The following is a 22,707-nucleotide window of genomic DNA, read 5'->3' as shown; positions in this document are numbered from 1 at the left end:
ATTTCAGTTGTAACCAATCAGTCACTTCTCTGTAGGCCTTAAGTTAGTGCCTATTTCTGTTTATTAAGAATAAGTATTTCAACATTTGTCTAAATACTCTGCTGAATCAGAGCCCCTAGTCTGGAAGTTCATAGATAATGGTCTGTAAAAACTTATTATCTGCAAAGTCTGTGGGCGTGGACTTGATTGTTCCATAATTTTCCCATACTTTGACCCAGGAGATTTGAAGATGTGTAATATATGATTTTACAAAAATGAAGGGTGATCAAACTGTGGCCAAAAGGCCAATTGTGGCCCAGAGAGTCTTAGAGCACAGCCCACTAAAGCCTGGCCTTGTAATTGCAGCGTGAGGACAAGACTGCTCAGCTGCAGGCTTTTGTTACAGACAATGTACACAGAGAGCAATTTACCTCCTACTAAAGCAAAATCCTCCTACTGAGGGGAATAAAAATAACTGCAGCTTCTATGATTTCTGCACTTGTTTTTGACTCTATAAATAAATAAAAATCAGCAGAGTAACCTTTCTTTCTTGGAGCTGTGGAAATTTGCCATGAGTGTCTCTTGAACAGTAATAATCATTACTGTACTAGGTATTTGGATAGATTTAATGCAGGGTATTGTGGGTTGGATTTGAGCAACTGGTTTTATTGTTTTGTTGGTTGCTGCTGTGGTAAAATCTGAACTCACAAAGAATGTACAAGAACATTTTTGGTGATGTCAGTTACAAACCATGAAGTGAAACTTTGGCCATAAGACCAAAAAGCAGGTAAGGATATTTGTCCTATGGGCAGCAGTCCAGGAGGAGTTTTACACTTACCAAGAAGAGGGCAGAGGTACTGAATATTAACTCAGTGAACAAAATCAGAGGGAAAAAACTGTCCTGTCAGTAGTACTCTTTAAAGAGTTTCTGCTGGTCTCACAGACAGACTAAAATCATATTGTCAAGTGAGTAAGCTCTCAAAGCCAATGATAACATGATAAGAAGGATTTGATCTATCCTGGGATTTTTTAAAATTCAGTGTAAAAACTATGAAGTTAGAGCTTTGAGGGTATTGAGCTACCCAGGTTATAGAAATAATATATGCATTTTGCAGTGTGATAAAAATAATTTAATAGAGGGATTGCAGAAATACTTGTAAAATACCTATTGTATACAAACTGCCCAGAAAATAAAAATTAACTGCTATCCATCATTAACATTCTGAACCCTGGGGAGCAGTGATCTCTTGTAGGGAGAGTCTACAGAAGCACAGAGACTTTCCAGATTCCTCTCCTCAATGTTAATGCTGTGTTTGAAAAAGGTCTTGTTTGAACTTGAATCACTTCTTTTAATGAATTATTTCTCTGTAGGATTCTTTGAAAAATGTTAAGAAAAAAGAGTACATTTAATAGAATAATGAAATATATTACAGGAAAGATTGTTCAGTATATGACAGTAGCACTACATGAAGGACACAAGTGAGCAAAGAATACTGAAAACTTCATTGGGTGGAATATTGCCATGTATATATAAATATATACAGAGAAGGAGTGAGAGAGAGATGAAAATAAACAAAAAGCCAAACTGACCTCTTTGAAAATTGGAATAGCATGTAAACTTTAGAACACAAATGAGAGCTTTCCTGAGTGTCTCTTAATACAACTCTTCTCTCCTTTTATTCTGGCTTCATTTTGATCCATATCCTGTTGTGATAGTTCTGATAAGAGCTTTCTACTCTGTTTGCACAGTTAACTTATTGTGTGGCATTGTGTGTGTAAATAACATTTGGGCACTCCTAGCACAACGTCTGGGTACTGTACAAATCTGAAGGCTTATCTCTCAATCAGGCAAAGACAGAGGAATCACCTGGTATTTTTTTCTTCTGGTTGCATATTTCAGTTGCAGTCAGGCCACTACCAGTTTTTCTGCTAGAAGTGGAAAAAGCAAATTAAAATATTGCAATCAAAAAAAGCTATTGCTCAACCTTTCTGTAATGTACAATCTGTTTCAAACCTTTTACAATGCAGTCTATATAACAGAAACACCTAAGGGAGAGTCATCACTACTGTGCAGTGTTGGATTATGCATCTAACATGCTTTATTTCATGTATATAATATGGTTATTTTTAAAAAGTCTGATTTACTTTAGGAAACATGTCTTAGTTTCTCACACACAGTGGGCAGCAGAAAGCAGCACAGATCAGCGTGGATGGGGGTAGGTGGGAAGTTGCTTTTGGAGGAGGACTTATGGCTGCAGTCACCTATGTTTGTAGTGGGAAGCCTCATTTCTCCTTTTAAGTGTGTTGACTAGATACTGCAAATCAGTCAGGAAACTTTTAAATATATTTATTTCTCTGTGGGTGTTATAACAGTGTGAGGTTTTGTGGCTTTTCACTGTGCTTATCTTGACCAGTATGGAACAATATAGCATGGACATTTCAATTTCCTTTACATTTTGATCTTTATAGAATTTGTCTAATGGGCAGTTTCAAAATTTGACAAAGTATTAAAATATAGTTTGTCAGAGATAAATATATATATTATATATATATACACACACATGTCTGTATGCTGGAAATTAGGTGTTCACTGCCACATTTTGAAACAGACAAGTCTGAAAATCAACCAGATGTGTGATTCTTTGTAGTAAAACTCCATTTCTTTACTTAGTCTAAGCTGGTCATATGTTTAACATCCATTCTAGATACTTTTGAGGAACTGGTACTAAAATTTCTTGAGAAAAATGTGTTGAATGTAGAAATAGAATGCAAGAGGAGGGCCATGAGGATGGTGAAGGGCTGGAGGTGAAGCTGTGTGAGGAGTGTCTGAGGTCTCTGGGTCTGCTCAGCCTGGACAAGAGGAGACTGAGGGCAGACCTCACTGCAGGTACAGCTCCTGGGAGGGGGAGAGGAGGAGCAGGCACTGATCTCTGCTCTGGGGTGACAGGGACAGCACTGGGGGAATGGTCTGAAGATGGCCATGGGAGGTTTAGGATATCAGAAAGGGGTTTTTCACCCAGAGGGTGTTTGGGCACTGGAACAGCTGCCCAGGGCAGTGTGGCAGCAGCAGCCTGACAGAGCTCAGGCAGTGCTTGGACAGTGCTCTCAGGCACAGGGTGAGACTCTTGGGGATGACCTGTAAGGGAGTTCAACTTAGTCATCCTGAAGGGTCCCTTCCAACTCAGCATATTCTGTGATTTTATAAATGAATCTAGGTCTAGGTTTTAAATGGTTTAGGGGAAAACCAAAATATTTCACACCATAGAGTCAGAAATTTAGAACTGGGCAGAATGTCCATTGGTATGTACATTTCTTATGGCAAGAGGAGTCATCAGTGTCATTCAGATTTAGGTGTTATATGTTCTTGAGTCTTTGAAAGCAGCATGTATTAAATACCTCAACTGTACAACATACCAGCAAGTACTGCTGGTATAATTTGTCTTCACACAGGTCTCATAATGGTCTCTAATAGAGACAGATTTGCTTAACCCCAAAACTATAGATTGTAATTTATTTTGCCTCTGTGCTTGTCCCTACATTGTCCTGAAGTGCCTGAAGACACAGAAGCCCCAGTCTGAACAGAATCTCATTATATGAAGTGCTGAAGACTTGATGAGAGATTGAGTGAATACATTAAAGACACAAATTGTCTCCTATTATGCAAGATTCCCCATTCCCTCTGAACAGACACCTGAACTCTTCCTGCACAGCCTTTAGAGTTCTTCACACCACAGCTGTGGATTTAGTGAAATCTGTGTGCTTGTTAGACAACTGCTGTCCTTAATGAGCCAAGAATCTTTCTTCTAGAATAAAGTGTATCTGAAGTAAAAATGAAGTCATGTGAATGCCATCATGGAAGATGGAAGTAGTCCACAGTCCAAGTGTTTCCTTATGCTGTTCTACAGCAGTGCTTGCAGGAGTTGAACTGGACAGATCAGAACTTTTTAAAAACATTATGAGCTACTACTTTATTTTTGTCTTTGTGATGCCTTGTTACTTAATAACATTGAGATGTGGTCTTCAAATCTGCAGCTTTGAACCATGGGGATTCTAAAATGCCTCTAAAAGCACTGGCAGCTCCAACTACACAAAGAAAACTACTGCTGCTCCAGGAGGCAAAATGGGATTTTTTTTCCCCCATATATTCAGTATGCAGAAAGCTCTCCATGAGCTCTCCATGAGATATATGGGCTTAGTTAATTACCATCCACTCTGCACCTTTTTTTTCTTGAGCAAAGTGCTTTCAAAGTCAGTGAACAAGGCCTTATCTCAAGGTCCCATCTCCCTACCAGAAGGGGTTCAAGCCAGAATGTGGCACACAAATGACTGTGTGACATCCTACTGCACACAGAGAAGGAGATGTGTACTTGCATATTGCAAGCTATTTCTGTGCTTATCCAACCTTGAAGACCTAGCACATTCTAATGGAAAAGCGTTCAGGTGGCAAAGATCTTTTCAAACTGCATTCAGAGGAGAATTGGTAACTTCTGATTCGAGGCTATTTGTGTGTGGAACAGCTTGTGGTTGCTACATCATGTTTGTGGTCAATTTAATTGATGCAAATGTTTCAGCTGGGAATAAATATGGGTACCTTGCTCATTTGCGACTCTGGTAGAAGTGTTATTCAGCTGTTTTAATGTCAGGTTGATTGCAGCAACTGCATGACAGAAAAACTTTTGAATTACAGTTTTGGGTCTTTCTATGTGATGGTCTGGAATTCTGCAGATATTCCTGATATTGTCATGTACGTATTTCAGAAATATTTTGAATGTATGCAGACTGCTCTTTACTGTGTCTCTTTGCTTCCAAGAACTTCCAAGAGCTGTGGTCAATGAAGTTCATTAACATGGAGAGTTCTCCTGCAACTCTTTTGGGGAAATGGAATGACTTTTTTAAAGGTAATGGTGAAGCAACTTGGAAAGCACTGAGAGAGAGAGCAAGAGTGGTTACTTTTCTGTATTTGAGTGTGTGACTAGTAAAAATGAATTACTGGCAGACAAAAGTTTACAGAGAAAAATTCCAGATTCTCTTGCATACATCAAACTATGCATAAAAAGTAATTGTGTGGTGAGGCAGGAACTATATAAGTTTTTTTAGACATAATGAATTAATTTAGAAACTTAGCATAGACTGTATTTCTGCATGAGTTTGACCTGCAGTTTTCCCTGAGAACAAGCCTGAATATGGTTATACCAAGAATGCTGGTAAGGAAGGAATAAATGCTGTGGTGTTTGGGGATGGCCAGCATTAGTGCTCAGAACTTACAGCAGCTGACCCTTATATTACTCTCCATAAAGAATTCATTCCCTGAATGTGTCTGTGCCCTGGAAATATGCAGAAAAGACAGAGCTAAAGAGACTCTTGAGAGTACAGAATAGAGGAACTCATGAGACATCATGCAGTAGTTTCTGTGTGAATCCGCTCAACCCCTTAGAAGTGTAACAGAATAGTCTTTTACTATACTTGCTGTCAAAAGACACAGCTTAGCATCAGAATGACTGTCCCTAAGGTTCTCCTAAAATTGACTAATTCAAGTGGCTCTATCCACTCAGAGTTTACAACTTTGTCCTGTGCCAATGTTACATTTCCTGGGAACTAATCTTTGAATGGTTTGAAAGGGGATGTAGTCCTGACTAGCCACTAGAATTTTAGTCCAAGATAGGACTTTCTACAAAATAAACAAATGAAAATGCAGTTCATTCTTAGCCAGAGAAAGAAGATACATCACTTGCTTTGGGCTTTTGCTTGTTCTTTCTTCCTTTGAGAGAACCCCAAAACAGTGGTATTGAGTATGAGAGAGAGAGTGAAAACAGACAAGTCAGAGCATGCCTATTTGTAGGACATTTTTGGTTCCATGAAACTTGCAAGGAATTGTATTGCTCTGCAGCTGAACTGGACCCATCATAGTACTGTAATTTTCCAAATAATTCTATTACTACTGTCTCAGTGTTGCTGGCAGCATTTTTCTTTCTGAATGGAAAATCTGGTGATGAGCTTGTGTGTGTGTCTGCTTGTGAACAATCAAAATATTCACGTGTGGTATGCACATTGTAGCAGTCTGAAGGGGCTTTAAAAAACTCATTGTGAGAGATACACAATTCTTTTAAATGTTTCCCTAATTTAAATCTAGAAATAGTGCAAGAAATAAGTATGATCCTTTGGTGTGGATGAAATTTTAAAGTATGTCCAGTGTGTTTGTTAATTCTTCCTGAAGACCAATTTTTGGAGGGAACAATTGTTCTGTAATTCCTGAGAATGTTATAGCTTGTGAGTTGTACAGCTGATGATTTTAAAATTTTAATTGTTACAATTTTTTTATTTTGTTTGATGTCTGTTAGAAAGAGAGGCATTAATAGATTGGTAATGATGGCACTTGAATTAGGAGATGGATTACTACACTAAGGCTTTTTAATTATCACAACAGCAATAGTTTAAACCATTTTTCAAGCAGTAGACTATAGTGTAAGTGTTGGCCTCACTGTTACATATTTACCTGGTGATCAGTGACACTGACTTTAGACAGATCAGTCCAGATCTATTTTTACAGAGCTCTAACTAAATAAATAAATAAATACATTTTCAGTAGCACTCTCCATGGATTTAATTGTGGGTTTTCTTTTTTGGAGAGAATGGAGCTGAAATTGTTGTTAGAAGTGGCACAGCAGGATTTTGCAGCTCTTTGGCTCTGATTGCACCAATATGGCACTCCTTGCCTGCAACAATAAACCATTAAAAGGAAGCTGGCAATAAAATTTCAGACTTGCTTTGATTTTCTCTCTCCATATTTTCCTTGCATTGTTTTAGAAAGACATAATGCTTTTGATGGCATCATATAGTTCCAGTATTGTGATTTAAATAAGTATTTGACATGCTAATTAACTAAACACTGCACTAGAAGTGCACCATGACTTATGAGTCATCTCTGAGAAATACTTAATCATGAGAATTTTAACAGGCTATCATTTATTTTTTTTCCTACGTGCTTTGTAAAAAGTTACTTTGGTGTTAGGTGAATGTGGCTTCTTGGAAAAACAATCTGTACCTTGCATTTTGTTTTTAAGAGGGATAAGACAAGATACATAAGTCCTAAAAAGCAAAAAAAGATAATTATTTTATTTATGATACAACTACTGTTATTCTTGCATGAGATATTTTTTAGGGGATATTGTTATGTCTGAAAATAAATGCTCAGGGTTTAGATATGAGGTATTAGAATCTAGACACTAATTTCCAAATTTGGGAGATTTAGATTTTTGAGATGGAGATTATCAACTCCTGCTATTTACCTAAAATTCTGGGTGAATATGGTATCTCTCCCTTTGCTTTCCATAGGATTTTGAGGTGTAGTCTTACACTTTGCATATCTAAGCTGACACTGCTCTTCATTGCATTTCTAAATATATTTTGATATTTGCCTTGAAGGCTGCATGTTCAGAGGGAGTTAGAATAGATGTCATGTTCCACATTCAGCAAACTTCTAGGGAGAACAACTTTTACACAAGAAATAGCTCTGCTGAGTTGAGAAGCAAAAGTCCTGCATGGTTACTTCATAAAAGAAGTAAACATTTTGAATGACTTGATATTTTTTGTTGTTGTTGAGATGTTATTTTTATGGTTGTTATTTTTTTTTTTCACTTTAGATAGGAAATGACCAGATACAATCAAAGCCTTGCAATAGCTGACCTCCTGTGTGTGATTGCTGGTATAGCAATAATTGTCCTTTGTAATAATAAACTATTTCTCTCAGGGAGCCTTTTTGCCACTTAAGCAATGCCTCAAGAAATTAAGTGTTTCTCCTGGCTGAGGGAGGGTGCCAGGTCCCAGCACTTCTCTAACAGCCTTTGGAAACTTTTAAAAAGCCTTTTCCACACTTGAACATGTGTGGAAAAACAGTTTGTGAGTTTCCCATCACAGTCACATAACTTCCTGAAAGAGCCATGAAAAAGTTTATGTGTGAGCTTAGGGTCCAGGTATGAAAATGAGCACCAAGTTTTGATTGGTAATTTGTCCTAGCTAACAAATCATGTGGTGCTACAAAAAGATTTTTTTTTTTTTCTTAGGGTTTGGTAGATTAATTACTGGTGTAAAGCATTCCATGTGGCTTTGCCAAATTAAAAATTAGCATTCCTAGCTTTTCAATGAATTAATAGAATTTATTTCAAACCCTCATTTTCCTTTCTCATGCAAAATATTTAAGTGTGACTTAAATCTTAGATCCTGTGGGACAGAACACTAACTATGAGTGTAGATACATTGATTTCAGTATATTAGAATTAGTAATTGTTGACATGGTCTTCCTGTGTGTTTGGAAATAAACTTAACTTTCAGGCTTACAAAAGGATGACCACATTTTTAACAATGAAGCTGTTTTCTCCATTCTGTATTGCTTCTGCTGCCCTTAAGATATTGGGGTGAAGAAATAAAGTAAATTCCATCAGCTAAAAATAACAAAGATAACAGAAACACATAAATCAAGTATAAATAATAGCAACAAAAGTGAACTGAGGATTTCAAACAATAGTTTGTCTCCAACAGCAGGAGAGAATAAAAATGGAGCATTGAAATATCCTTTCATGGTTTTGAATAATTATTACTCTTGTCTAAGTCAGTTGATTTTTAAATATTGGAAACTTTTCACACACACATGCATGGTATATTGAGAATCACACCAATATCTTTGTATGTAAATTGAAGTAAGTTAGAATGTAGACATCAAGTTTTAGAGATTGTCATACTAGGCTGTAACAACAAAGTAATTATTTGATCAATTAACAAATTGAGGTGCAAATGGTTGAATATTGTTGTTAGGCTTGATCCTAAAATGTGATTTCTAGTATTGTAGTGGCTAAGGACAGTTTAACCTTTGTTTGCTTGTTTGTTTTATTCAGTATGATTTATTCACAATAATGAAGGTGTACCTTTCTTAATTATGTTCTGAGAAATACAGTTAAGTTAAAAAGCCTCATGAACATCAAAATATGAGGCTCTTTTAATGAAAAATGTAATGCTTCACAAGGCTTTAAAGCTTCATATATAAAGTATTTGTGACACTGATGTCTTTAAGTTGCACTTAGTAAAGCATTAATTGGCACATCCTAATTGAGTAGTTAGAAATGTGTTGCTGTGACACTCAGAGTTTATATGCTGGGAGTGAACCTGGGTTGTTGTGGTTTGACTTTTTTCTTTTGCTCTTTTTTTTTTTTTTTTCTTAAACTCATTTTCCAGTGGACTGAATATATTAGTGATGAATGTGCTGTGAAACTAACTGTTTGTTTCCATGCTGGAAAAGTTTCATGGCTCCAGCAATTGCTAGCCATTTTACCACACAGCATCCATCATTTTGTCAAAGTTTTAATGTTTTGTAGTGAGCCACCTAGGAAAGAAAGGAGGAGAAAAGAATGACAAAACAGCCCAGTTCTTTCATTCCATGCCAAAAAACTGACTGAAGTTTATCCCTGTTTGCCCTTGGAACAATTAATGTGACATTTTCCTGAATGCCATACTAAATTTGATTGTCAGTTATTGAAATGTATGTTTAAATCAGCAGTGATGCAACTCTAAATGCTTTTTTCATTAATGTCATTGAATCCTTAACCCACTACCTTTGACACATAACAGAATTGGAAAGCCTTTTGGACCACTTGGCTGAAGTTGTGCCCTCACTGCAGTATCTCAGTTTGCTTGGAAACATTGCTTGCCCAAATGAGCTGGTCTGCAAAGAGAAGGATGAAGATGACTACCAGAGATACAGGTTAGTGTTTTCACTTGTAGATGTGATAAGGCATCAAAGTTTTGTTTTACTACTGTAAAATACTCAACTAAAATCCACCCAGAGTCTCCAGCAAACCTGTGCTCTATTCTGCAAGCATTGAACATTGTGCCATGGAGCACCTGGGAATTTGGGTAGCCCCCATTTCAGTGAGGTCACACTCAGGAACCCTGGCTCAAGAAACATTTCAGTGCTGTGTAGGACATGTCTGAGTTGAGCAGAATGTGAGTATTCATGTATCCCACTCAAGGCATTTCCTTCTCTAAGGCAAGGTTTGCATGCACTAAGGGTGACAGGCAATAAAAACAAGAAAAAAAAAAATCACTCCACTGAGGTAGCCAGTTGCCTTATCTTCTTCTCATGTTTGATATGGTGCTAAGCTGCTTCTACTGTAGTCATCAAGGCACTGTTAACACAGAGTAAGTGACTCCTCCTATATTGTGCTGCTTTAGTCAGAGCAGTTACATTCTAATAAAAAAAACCCAAACTATCTTTATAATGTAATGTCAATGAACTAGATTACACAAGAAGTCATCTGAAATTTAATATGGAGGCTTGATAAAATACTATAGGTCCAACTGAAATGTTGCTAAAAGTTGTAAGGATTATTAAAAAAAAAAAAAAACAAAACCAAAAATACTTGTGACTGATGATGGTTATGAGTATAGATCCATAACTTATGGAATGTCTGCTGAATGACATGATTTTCAGAGCTATAAGCTTAAGACAGGTGAGACATTGATTATGCAGGGAAAAAAAAAGACATTAGATGTATTTTTCCTTGCTACCATCTGAGGCATTATTTCAGTCCTTGTGTGCTGGCACTTTGCACATTGGTTCCAAATGGCATTTGGAGGCAAGTCAGAGCCAAGCAGTGCTGGTCACCTTGCCTTGCAGAGCCTGAGCTTGCTCTTTATTAGGATCACCCACAGAATTCAGAGTTATATAATAAACTCTGATCTTATCTTCAGGTAATCCAAGCTGTGCTGTTGGAGTGAGGGTAAAACAATGCAAAGTAGAGGAGACTAAGAGCAGGTTTTTGGGAATTTATGGCTTGAATTCAATGCATTCAGAAATGGTGTAGGTTAAACAGCAGCACATCTGTCCCAGATGTGCATATATACTTTTTACTTCGTTTCAGATTTTTGAGAAGTGTCAGACTTTCACCTTTTAATGATTCCCCTTTTGAATCCAGCTTAGCTTGTAGCATTTTGGTTTTCATGGAGGAGATCAGCCTAGGTTTAATAAAATATTTCCCATTGCTTTCCCACTTAAGTGGAAGGTGTGCCTGCTATCCAGCTTACAAGGCTATAATAGTGCTGTCTCTATGTAAATTTATGTGACATGTGCTCTAGAAAATTGCTTAAAAAATGAATGATATTTCTACAGTTTACTGTTTTTCACTTTAAGTATGTTTTCTGACAATATGTCTCCTATTAATCATTTAAGCAAAAGTAGTATGTTAAAGGAGCCATTCAGAGGCAAGAACCCATGGTTCATTTAGTGCTCTCTGAAAAAATTCCTTATTGATTGACATCCTCTGTGGTTATGTGATGTAATATTTATAATATGTCACAGAGCCATACATCAAAACAAGCATGTCCCTTGTTTCATTTCAATGCAAAAATGTTGATTTCAGAGAGGTCAAGGTAGTTTTAGGTCACATGGTGGCAAACCACTATGTCAAAGTGTGAAGGGATTCTATTTATATATCTGCTGGAAACTGCAACATTGCTTCCATTTTCTTTCCTCTCAATTTTTCAAAACCCTGTTGGGTTTTTTTTTCTCCATATAAACTAGGTTAGTTGAAGCACTTTTAAGAAAGAAGAATGGGCTTCTAATTAGTTGAATGATTTATAGTTCTGCTGCTATAATGAAAGCTCCTGATCCTTTTCTGTTATTATTTGTTGCATTACATGAATTGTATTTGCTAGACAGCATTAGATTCAAAACCCAAAACCATGGATGGAGCAATGGATCTATCTGCCTATCTTTAGGGGAATATATGTCACCTACATGATGCAAGTGATTATAAATACTCTTTAAATTTCACTCTGTGTAGCTAATTCAGAGTTTTAATACACATTCTGAAGCATCTTGATCACAATTTTGTCTTCCAGTTTCAGCATTTTTTAATGGTTTGGAATAACTTTTTTTTTTCCTTAAAAAGTTCCTTTACATTTTGATTAATTTATCAGAAAAAATAAAAATATTACATTTATGTGGCCTTGAATTATGTAAAAACTTGAATTATGTAAACATTGTTCTTCACCATAACTTTAACTGGCTTTGTTTTGTTCTGAATGGGAACTTCTCTTTGTAAATTTTTGCAGTGACCATTGGAACCAGAGCTTCATTTTTCATTGAGCTTTAATTTTGTTCCTACTGAGTTCAATTAGAGTTCAGGCTATTTAATTCCTCAACCAGAAAGAGAAAGGTGCTAGAAATCAAAGCTTTACTTAATCTTCTCATTCCAACAAACCAAAAAGATCTGTTAACCCTCTAAAATCTTAATGTTAAAAAATGTGGAAAATATTTTTTTAAAAAAATTCAAGGTCCAGTGATCTTAAAAGCAGAGGTTAAAAGTAATATTACTTACTTTAAAAATAATTAGATTTTATCAAAAATACTTGGAAAATATATAAAACTATGCTTTTGGTCAAGAAATTATGACCTTCAGGTGATCCATTGGTAAACCATTTCTATCATTTCATTACTAAAGCTCTTTCCTCATCTTTCATTAAAAGTATATTTTATACTGAAACATTACTGTGATTTTTTTTTTCTTAAAGTAGTTATTTTTTTGGTCTAAGAACCACAATAACTTCTGAATCAGATTTTTTTAGAGAAGAAGAAAAGGTGTTGTTTTTTTTTTTTCTTGATATTCCTTCTTATATTTCAAATGTGTAGGATAACAAATTGATGAAAAAATACCTGTGTTTTTGGAATTTTTACTTGGACAGAAAAAGAAAATGGAAAGTTCCCTTCTGTGATATTTATATAAGTGAACTTGTCCGGTTCATTATAAAGATTCATGTTTTTTTTCCATCATTGTTAAAATGGCTTTAGTTTCTTACTATTAAAAAAATCGATAAGTTCTCTTTATCTTATTTCTAAGCTTTCTGTATTTGGGTGTTAATATTTTGTAAAGATGTATCTTGGTGGTGAGAGCAAGGGAAAACAGAATATCTGATATGTAATGGTGATAGGAAAACTTGAAAGCTTTTGGCTCCAATAGGAATTAAGAAACACAGAAAAATAGCTTGCAAAACTGTCCTCTAAAATAACCCAGTCTCCAATCTCTGCTTTGAAGATTGCATGAAAACAAAGGTCATGACCCAGAGATCAAAGTAACAGAAGTCAACACAGTAATTGCTGGTTGCTCCTGTTGTACTCACAGTTGGTCAGTCCTGTGGGTGCATTGTTTGCAGAGAAAACTTCAAACGTGGTGTTACTGAACTGTGAAAAATCATCTGGGTCACAGTGTGTTGCAAAGCATCTGTGAATGCTGCAGGTGACCTCACCTATTTTCATTAAAGTGATATCATTGTGAAGAATTCAGGCCATGTGTGAAGTTTTCAGTGCTTGTTCATTCTTTGCTCCTTATTGACATTTCCTGGAATGATGCATTCATTAAATGCTGTTGACATGGAAACAAGGGCAAGTGGAAACAAATGCCTGGGTTTATTTTAAATTAGCTTAAAAGTACATGTACTAGATATGCTATCTTTGGCTGGGGGAGCAAATGATGATAACCTTATGAAGTCCTCTTAAGATAGAACAGCAAGAAAGGAAGTGCATGAGTTTTGTATGGATTAACTTTTCAAGCTAAATCAGCTATTCCCATCCCACAGTTCTGATTGTGAGCAATGATGGGTCTATAGTTGCTGCAGAATTTGTTTGTCTATTTTAAGTAGTCTTGTATTTGGTTGGTCATATAAATATATATGTTCAATAAGCAGTAGGAGACTAGAATACTCAATATTCACTCAATAATGAAAATAATGCTAATATACATGATGAGTACCAGTGGACTTTGGAGGCTCTCTTTTAGCAGGAGGGATTGAAGTCTGTGGTATTTCTGTGTATGTTCTTTATGCACTTAATTAAATGATTAGGGCATAGCCTTATATCTGTATAACCTGTGGATCTGTGTTACTTCAGTGCTTGAGTGAAGCCTTGTCATCTCAGCAGTCTCTGGAAGGAAAAGTCTGTGCTTGAAAGACATCAAATGGCCCCACAAGGTCCATCTGAGAGGAACCACTGGAAGGGTTCATGAGCAAGAACAATTACCGTGGGTTTTGATCAGCCAAATAAATTGAAGTCCAGAATACCCAATTTGTCTGTACCAACACAGTAAATCAAGGCAAAACTATAATTACTGTTACATGCACAGAGAAAGATTTTTCTAATTCATAGAGTGGTTTGCTACACTGAGGAAGAGCAGAGTGTGTTAAAATATTAGAGGTGGTGTGGGCTGCTGCATGACTTGCAAGCCCCTCAGAATTACCTGGTCACCAAACAGAGCCAAGGCTCTGGGTTTTATGTGATGCTCTGACATGTCTCATGGCAGCATCCTGCCCTCTCTCCTGGAACATGCTGCTTTCAGTTTACTGTCTTCCTTATCTGTGTATTTAACAAATGTTTTTGGTGCAGAGGAAGTTCTGTACCCTGCTATATGCTGTTTGGGGGTAGAAGGGTAAATTTTTCAGGAGTGCAGAAGAAACAATCACAGAACATAATCTAGTTCACTGTCGTAAACATGTTTGTTCAATTCTTCTGATTTTTTTTTTTTTTGTCCTTCCCCATTTAAATGCTGATCTAAGTTAGCCAGCTCCAAGTTATTTATTATTCCTAGTTTACAATAAGGTAACTGAGAGCATAATCAGCCCTTCAAAGTTTGAAATAGGTGTATTATTTTTATGTTCTATGATTGTTAAGGAAAGGAAATATAATAGAACAGAAAATAGAAAAATGAAAGTAAACACTTTCTGAAACAAAGAGCATGTTGCAGGTATGATAGGTAGAGCTGGATATTTCTGCATTATTGTGGGCAAATATTTCTCAATTTTTCACAGCAGATTTTTTTTATTTTAAACTTAAATATTGATGCATGTAGTACAGTTTTATATTCTAGTTTTTTTTTTTTTTAATTACAGTACAAACTGGAATCTATAAAGAATCGAGTTCTTACAATAATCTTTCATTAAAGGTTCAGTGGAAGGGTTTGTAAATGTGTCTCTTTCCCAATATCCTGGCAAGTCTGTATGAAAAGTCTTAAAATGGAGCTTATTGTGTGCAGCACATACAAAATGGGTAAATGAATTGTTAATTTTATTGTCATTTTTGCTTAACTAAGATGGAAATGTCATGAATTTTCATATTCTGTGGTCTTTTTCCATATCTGAGTGGTCCTGTTGGTATGATGAATGCTTGTTATGAGTTTATTTTCATGGGACTCTTGGCACCCATGCCAGGAGTCATGATGGGGGAGATAATTCTGAATAAAAGAAAGTGCAACTTTACTTAAATAAATAATTTCTTTAATCCACTGTGAATTAGATGATCAGTTTGTAGGCAATGATAAATGGATTTGTAAGTCCCTTCCTCGTGTGTCTAATTTTTACTTTTCTCTCTTTGAGTCTCACCTTTACCCTCATCACTGAAGATAATAACCTTTTTTCACAGCACAACAAAGGTGTTAAAACCCAGTAATGGCAGCTTCAGAACACATGGAGCTGTGCCAAGTTATAAAATTATTAAGAAAAGAAAAAGGGGGAGGGGGAGTAGGGAGACCCTGCCCCCCAACTTCTAACCTAAATAAACCTTTCTAAACTAAATGTAGAATCTAGATGGGTCTTTCTTCATTAACCAACATGCTTTTAACTAGTGATTTTACAAGTCTAAAGCAGGTGCAATGTGTCATGCAATTTATGGGTCCCAGTGCCTGCCATAAAGTATTTTATGATGGCTGTGCTCTGTGTTATTAGTAGCTGTCTCTTTCTGCAGCCATTGGTGTTTGATAATAGTCTTAAAACACCCAAAATTACTTACCTGCAAGCAACATTCCATAGTCCCTGTTGACAGTTTGAATAAGTTTAGTGCCCTTTTGTTGTGCTTTACCTTCCAAACAAACTGATTGAACCATCAATAGCTCCTGAAAGCTGACAGAGCCATGTCATCTGGTCTAACCCTCTGATAGTAGGTTATCTGTGGGAGTTAACCTCCCTGCATTGTTAACCCAAATGTTTTATGTACTATGCAACTTTAGGATACTGCTGTGATAACCTTAGTGACTAAGTCATACATCACAGTGAAGAGATTTTGTGCAACAAATAACCCTGGATTAAATTTACAAGGGTTGAATTGATATTGTAGAGTGTTCATTCCCAGGCTTTGGTAATCCTTTCCTGTATTTTTTATGGCAAACTTGTGTTACATTTAGATTGAAGCTGCATCTTCATTTTTCTAGTTAAATGTTGCTTGCTGTTTTGCTTCAGCCATTTAATATGAATGTATTGTATTATTTTCAAATAGCATAGATACTTTTTATCCCACACTTAGTAAAAAGAATATGAAAAAATGAGATTGTTTTTCCAATCAACTTTGAAAATAATTAATTGCACATATACTTTCCTTCTACCAGTAGGATAATATTTATGGTACCTACTTTTTAGTATTTGCTCTGCTTAAGGAGTGCAAGTTTGAAAAAAAGAACCTGCCCCAAACCTGGGACTTGTGGAGTAGTTTGTTGTTTAATTTGTGTGGATAGGGTTTTTTAGTTCTGTTTCTGGAATTGACAAGTACTAGTGCTAATTCTGTTTTTTGAAATGCAGTCAGCATGGCTTAAAAATACAAAAATACATTTGTATCAAGGAATGCTATTATAATTTTAAGCTCTTTTGAAATGATTGAGAGACTGACATTAGGGCTGTGATCCAAAGTCAGCATAGATGACAGTGCTGTCTTATTCTGTTGTCATTTTTGTTGCAGCCTGCTTTTCAATGGCATATTTCATTCCATCATTAAACATTTGCTGATTTTCTAATACCGATGTTTTCTTCACCTGAATATTCATCTTTTCTCACCCTACACTTAGTGGGTGTCTTTACTCATTTTTAGCTTCACTCTTCTTCACTCTTGACATATTGTTTCCTTCTGTACATGTCTTGATTTGAAAGAATCTGTTGTCATCAGAGCTTTTCTGCCAGTAATGCAAGATGGATAGCTTCTCCTCCAGTGAAAGATAAGGACCAGCAAAATGCCAGGGAGGACTGGAAGGGCAGCCAGGAAAGCTGGAATGAGTCTGAGAATGTGTCTGCCTCATAGGTCTGTAGTTGTGGTTTAAAAAAATGGTGTTAGGAGGTGTTTTGGTTTGTGAAGTAACACTCTCTGTTTCTTCTGCTGATACAATTGAGAGCCATAGATTGAGGATTCACATTTAAATTGTCTGAGCATTTCAGCATTGTCAGTTCAGTTGTTAACAATTTATGAAGATGTTGCTTCAGAGGAATGGTGTACTTGATGGAAAGCTGTGTTTGCACCATTAAATTTTTCTTGATTTTAGAAGGGGGAGCATTACAGTAATTTGCACATTTTTCTGGTTTTGACAACAGTATCATAAGATAAATTTTTACCTTTTGAAGCAATTTTTTTCTGCTTTTGTTTGTTTGTTTGTTTGTTTTTTTTGTTTTCCAAAATGTTACGCAGAGTTTTCTATTTCTTTAATTTCTTCTTCCCAGTGCCATAAGGGATGGGTATGATGAGGAGCTCTCTGGCTGACTTGGGGTTTATGCAAAGCAGCTAGGCTGGAGAACATTATCATCACCTTTCTACCCCCTGCCAGGAAAAATCTGATATTGCCCTCACTTTGCAGTGTCTGCTTCACATTTGGTTGACTAAATGCAAATGATGTGTACCTGAGGTGGTTAGATATTTGTATTTGTCATGGTTGTGCCTTGCTTTGGTTCTGCTCTGCCATATTCGCTCCCTCCACAAGTGAGAAGCCAATAGTATTTTTCTGAGGCTAGAAAGCTGCTGTCCTTCAAGTAGAAATGATAAATAGAATATAATACTGATGAATCCTAATAAGAACTTGGAATTATTAAAATGTGTTTCCCATAAATAGTCTCTCCCTATGTGCTTCTGCACTTAATGCTGAGCTGGGATCTGTGTGCCATAAGGACACTTTGTCTCTCTGGTGGGACCAAATTGGAATTCTCCTTCCAAATGCTGATCATTGTGTTTTAGGAAAATACAATAAAAAATCCAAAGAAGTGTGTGCAAATGGTAAGAATTCTTGCAGAGAAGTTGGCTGGCAATTTCCCATATCTCAGATTGATTTTGTCCCTCAGTGTGGGTAGGAATCTTTGATATCACTCAAAATTCCTTTTCCTAACAGGCAGTGCAAAATAATTTCCAAATGGTTCTGTTCCTTAGTATGCTTTATACCTCACTAATGTGCAGAGAGAACATACATGTCCATGGTGATAATTGTGTTTGATCCACCAGTATTAAATGGTTTTGGCTTCATTTGGGAGACTAAAGTAAGTATTTTAACTTTGTACATAAGCTACATTGCATGGAAAAGCTGAATACAGCAGGGAAACAAAGGCTGTTGCTATTTTTGACTGTTATTTTTTTAGTCATTGAGCCTGTGAGCATGTCTTTGTGCATTACTAGATTTTCACTGTGTGTATTTTGATATCTGTCAGATATTTTGTCCTGCACAAATTGACAAACCTGAAATTCCTCGATACTCGGAAAGTGACGAGGAGGGAGAGGGAGGAAGCCTTGATAAGAGGTGCCTTCATGAAAGTGGTCAAGCCCAAGGATGCTAAGGTAGGAGAGTAAATGGAAGTGGTAACAATAATATGATTCATTAACACTATTATTAAATAACTCCAAGAGCCTGGCTGCATCTTTTGCTAAGGTAAAAAAAGAGGTGAAACCTTCCAAAGGAAAGGACTGATAAATGTAATCAGATGGGGGACAAAAGCCTTAGTAATGTTTCTGTGTTTGAATGCAGAAATTTACAGATACATGTCTGATGGGCTGTGGCCATGTTATCAGATTTCTGGTTTCAAACTCTTTCACATAGCAAAGTAACTAAAATGTGTCACTGAGCTTAAAAGATTGTTTTTACCCTGTCCAAGAAAATGTAACAACTATGTGATATACTTTTGTGAAAGAATGCAATTTTTTCTGACAAGTTTTCCCCTGCCTTCTATGTTAAACATCTATTGCAGAGCTCACACCTATGGTGTTTATTGGCTTTTAGTGAACCAGTTGATTCTAATTTTGTATGATGTTACTTAATGTGGTGTCCTGCTAATAAGCATTGACAGCATCAGAGAGAGTTTCAGTAATCTGAGCATTTAATACAGCTTCCATCAGCTCTGGGCATCCCGCTGAAGCAATCAGGATGTGAATGTGAATTCTCCACTTTGCCTTTTTCCATTGTTGATCAATACTTGATAACAGCAATCTGTGCTGTGCTCAGAGTGTTTTAGTACTGCAGATCTTCCTTAAAACTCTGCTCAAGTTTTCAGGCTACTTGCTTTCTGTTTGCTGCTTTTTCTCTAAAGTACACCTTCAATAATTTATTGCAGATTCCCAATAATGCTGAATAATAATGTAGTGGTTATGGAAATGCAGTTTGGTAGCATAACAGTGTTGCTGGGTAAATGCATTAACATGAGTACAATTGCAGTGCATTACAAATTAATTCAGACTGATTAATTTATAACTACTAAAATGTTAACAGTTCTGATACAAACTTTGCTTTGATATATTGTTTACCTCTGCCTTCAGTTATTTCAGCTTCATATATGTATGGAATAATTTGGTTTTAAGCTGTGGTGGAGATCCTGTTCACAGCAAACCATCTTTGAATCTGGCCAAATGCAACAGCTGGGTTGTGTTAGTTGTGTTAGCATATGTATGTCATCTTTTACAATTCTCATTATCTAATCAGATTTTGGTTCTGGTGAAGTTTTTTTTAAATTTATCTAAGAGTTAGATCTTTGATGTAAAAGTCTACTCTGAATTGCATCCAACTTAATAGTGTAAGAGAAAAAAAGGTTTCTCAAATTTGAAGTTACTTTTCTGGATTCAACCTCTTTTAAGTCAATAGCTAAGGGTAAATTACTTAACAAATTTAGGAATAACATCTTTATAATTTATATCTACAATTGAACCTTTTGTATAGTTTTGAATTATTTCCCCACTAAATCTTATGATAAACCATACATTTATTTCAGAAAACTTGCAGCAGGCTCCAATTTACTGTTGTTATTGCCATACTAAAGAGTTTTTTTCTTCTTTATAAATGTTTCAGTACAAATTACTAATGGTAAAATCATTCTAAATTCTTTTTATGGCATGAATTAATGCTTCTTAAGGTGCTACAAAATTACCCTCATCATACAATATTATATACATATCACAGAAGTGGCTAATTTAAAATAAATATTAAATTTGATGCAGGTATTATAAATTGCTCTGAATTGTTTAGAATTTGTGCTTATTTCCTAGGATATTCATGCTGATAATACACATGCATACAAACCCTTTCCATGTCTGGGAAGACTCACAGAATTTTCTCTGCATAAGTGCTTTGAGATGCAGCTAAGTGTGTGTTCAGCTGTTGCCAGCTCTGCTCAAAGACCAGAGCAAGCAGCATTCCTCCACAAATCACAAAGATGATGTGCACAGTAACTGTACTTTGGGATTCTGCATGTGTTGGACATTGCACACACAATGGGTTTTTATCCTCTACCCTTCACACTTTCTGGATCTTGTGTTCTCTGTTCATCAGGTCCACTCCCACGTAGCTGTTGATAATTCTGGCCAGCTTCAGCCAGATTTAACAGGCAGGTACTGGTAATATATTTTGGGTTTTCTGAAACAAGAGATTACATCTTGATCCAAAGTCAGTGCAAGATTGCAGCGTATCCAGTATTGGCCAGAAAAACTCCTCAATAAGTTGACACAGTGGTATATAAGACCTTGATGACAATGAACTTCCCAATAATGTGAGGTTTTTCCCCTTTCACCAAAGGCAGCAGGCACTGTGTCAGCCTATGCTCACCAGGAAAGGAGATGCACTGATTAGTATTTGGTGGATGCCACATGAAAATCTGCTCCCAGATTTAGTAACAACAGTGGGATTTTTCAGACCTGTTTTTTCAGGAAAAAAACCCTAAAACCAACAAGCCAACAAAAAACCCTAACTTACATGTTGGCTTGTTTTCCCCCATTATGATAAGTAGGAGATGGTGTGGCTTATTCAGCATAAAAGGCAGACTGATGATCTAAAGAGGCTGTGATGTGGGGAGTTGTTTTCATTTTAGTCTTGACATGAAATACTTGGGAGAGCAAAATACCCCACCAAGAAAAAAAATGCACAAAATGAGAATGAAAGCAAGAAATTTCCATCTGACTAGCTTGTGTTTACTCAAATGCGAAAGTATCTAGCAATCACCAGTCAGCACTAAGTCATAAATATTTTATTTTGTATAAATTTTTTTTTACTTTCATTATTCCCTATGTTTTTTAACAGAACACTGCACTTTCTTGTGCTTTGCTTCATTTCATCCTTTGTTGAAAATGCATCTGTTTGTGATATGACTGTCTTGTGGAAGGATACAATCATTTATTAGACAACAGTTTAATGTTACAATGCAGTATTCCTTCTCACTATGTAGGTGAGCTAAACTTCATTATTCTGTTATGTTTATGTTTTCTTTAGTCAAAATATTGAACACTGTATCATGCCTGCTTTTAATAAAGACTGGGGAAGTCTGGCTGGATAAGAGGCATTGAGCCAGATGAGGAAGCCTTGCTTAATGACCAGAGCATGACCTCATTTCACTGGCATAAGTGCAGCTCAAAGTGGAAGATGCCTGTCCAGTGTGAAGTCTGTTTCTGGGCATGACAGCATTTCACATCAGGAAGACAGCTCAAGAACACGACAGTCAAAATTGCTTAATTGTGTCCTGGCTTTGTAATTATTCATCTGTGCTTCTACAAAGAGTGCAGTTGTCATTTCTTGACATAATCATTTAAAACTGTACCCCTCTTTGGTTTATGGGTTTGTGAACTGTGCTTCCAACTGTTTCATTTTTCAAACTTAGAGATGCAAAGCAAATGTGATTTGAGAAAATATGTTAAGACTACAAATTTTTACATTGCATATAATATAAATAAAATGAAATTATGGTGTATCAAAGTACATAATTTCATATTTTAATGGTCTGTATTCATGATCATTTAATCTAGATGATAAAATGTAGATTTATCCATTTAAGTGTGTTGCTATGAATAGATACACACTGTCATAAGACTCTTTAAACATAAATTTAATTATTTAATACAGGGTCAGTCTGCTTGCTTTTATGAAATATATTTCCCAGTATTTCTCAACCCCTCTTCCCCACAAATATTTTTTAACTTACTGCATTTTTTAAGGTTAACATTTTCATCTGTTTTGTTTAGGGTGATGAAAGAAAGCAGGAGACATTTGATCACCAGTAACAGTTTTGTAGCTTATAGGGCCAAATCACTGGCAGGTATCCTTAGTTATACTTCCAAGTAACAAACTTAAATTAAATGGAGTGATTCTGCTTCCTTGCAGCTTCACCAAAAGCATCTTGTCCACTGGCTGTAAGTGAACTCTGTACAACAAAAAGAGGCAGCATGGGTGCTTTGAATTTTTCAATATTTTTTCGCTCTCAGATGCATTATTTTCATGGCAAGTTATAGTTATGAAACCTGACATAGCATTTGTTCTCTAAGGAACTAAGATGGAGACACTGAAGCAGAAAGGCAAGTCTAATATCTGCATTCCATAAAATAAATGTCTGTGATTCATGCCCACAGTGTTACTGGAAGGATGGAAGGAGATTATTTTATTATGATAGGAAGAGTAAATATTTAGGCAGTACCATTTAAGAAAT

General features: G+C 36.1%; 1 protein-coding gene across 1 annotated transcript in view; it reads left to right on the top strand.

The window, feature by feature from the left end:
- The window catches only part of LRMDA (leucine rich melanocyte differentiation associated), a 608,820-nt gene that overhangs the window by 344,222 nt on the left and 241,891 nt on the right, over nucleotides 1-22,707 (top strand). Inside the window, exons 4-5 of the mRNA XM_056494398.1 lie at nucleotides 9,591-9,730; nucleotides 18,463-18,589. Of these exons, the coding sequence (XP_056350373.1) occupies nucleotides 9,591-9,730; nucleotides 18,463-18,589 (267 nt within the window). The remainder of the gene's footprint in view (nucleotides 1-9,590; nucleotides 9,731-18,462; nucleotides 18,590-22,707) is intronic.

Source organism: Oenanthe melanoleuca, chromosome 6 (genome assembly GCF_029582105.1).
Source record: "Oenanthe melanoleuca isolate GR-GAL-2019-014 chromosome 6, OMel1.0, whole genome shotgun sequence".
Taxonomy (NCBI): Eukaryota; Metazoa; Chordata; class Aves; order Passeriformes; family Muscicapidae; genus Oenanthe; species Oenanthe melanoleuca.
Note: the sequence above shows the minus strand (reverse complement) of the source record. Positions and strands in the feature narration are given on the sequence as shown.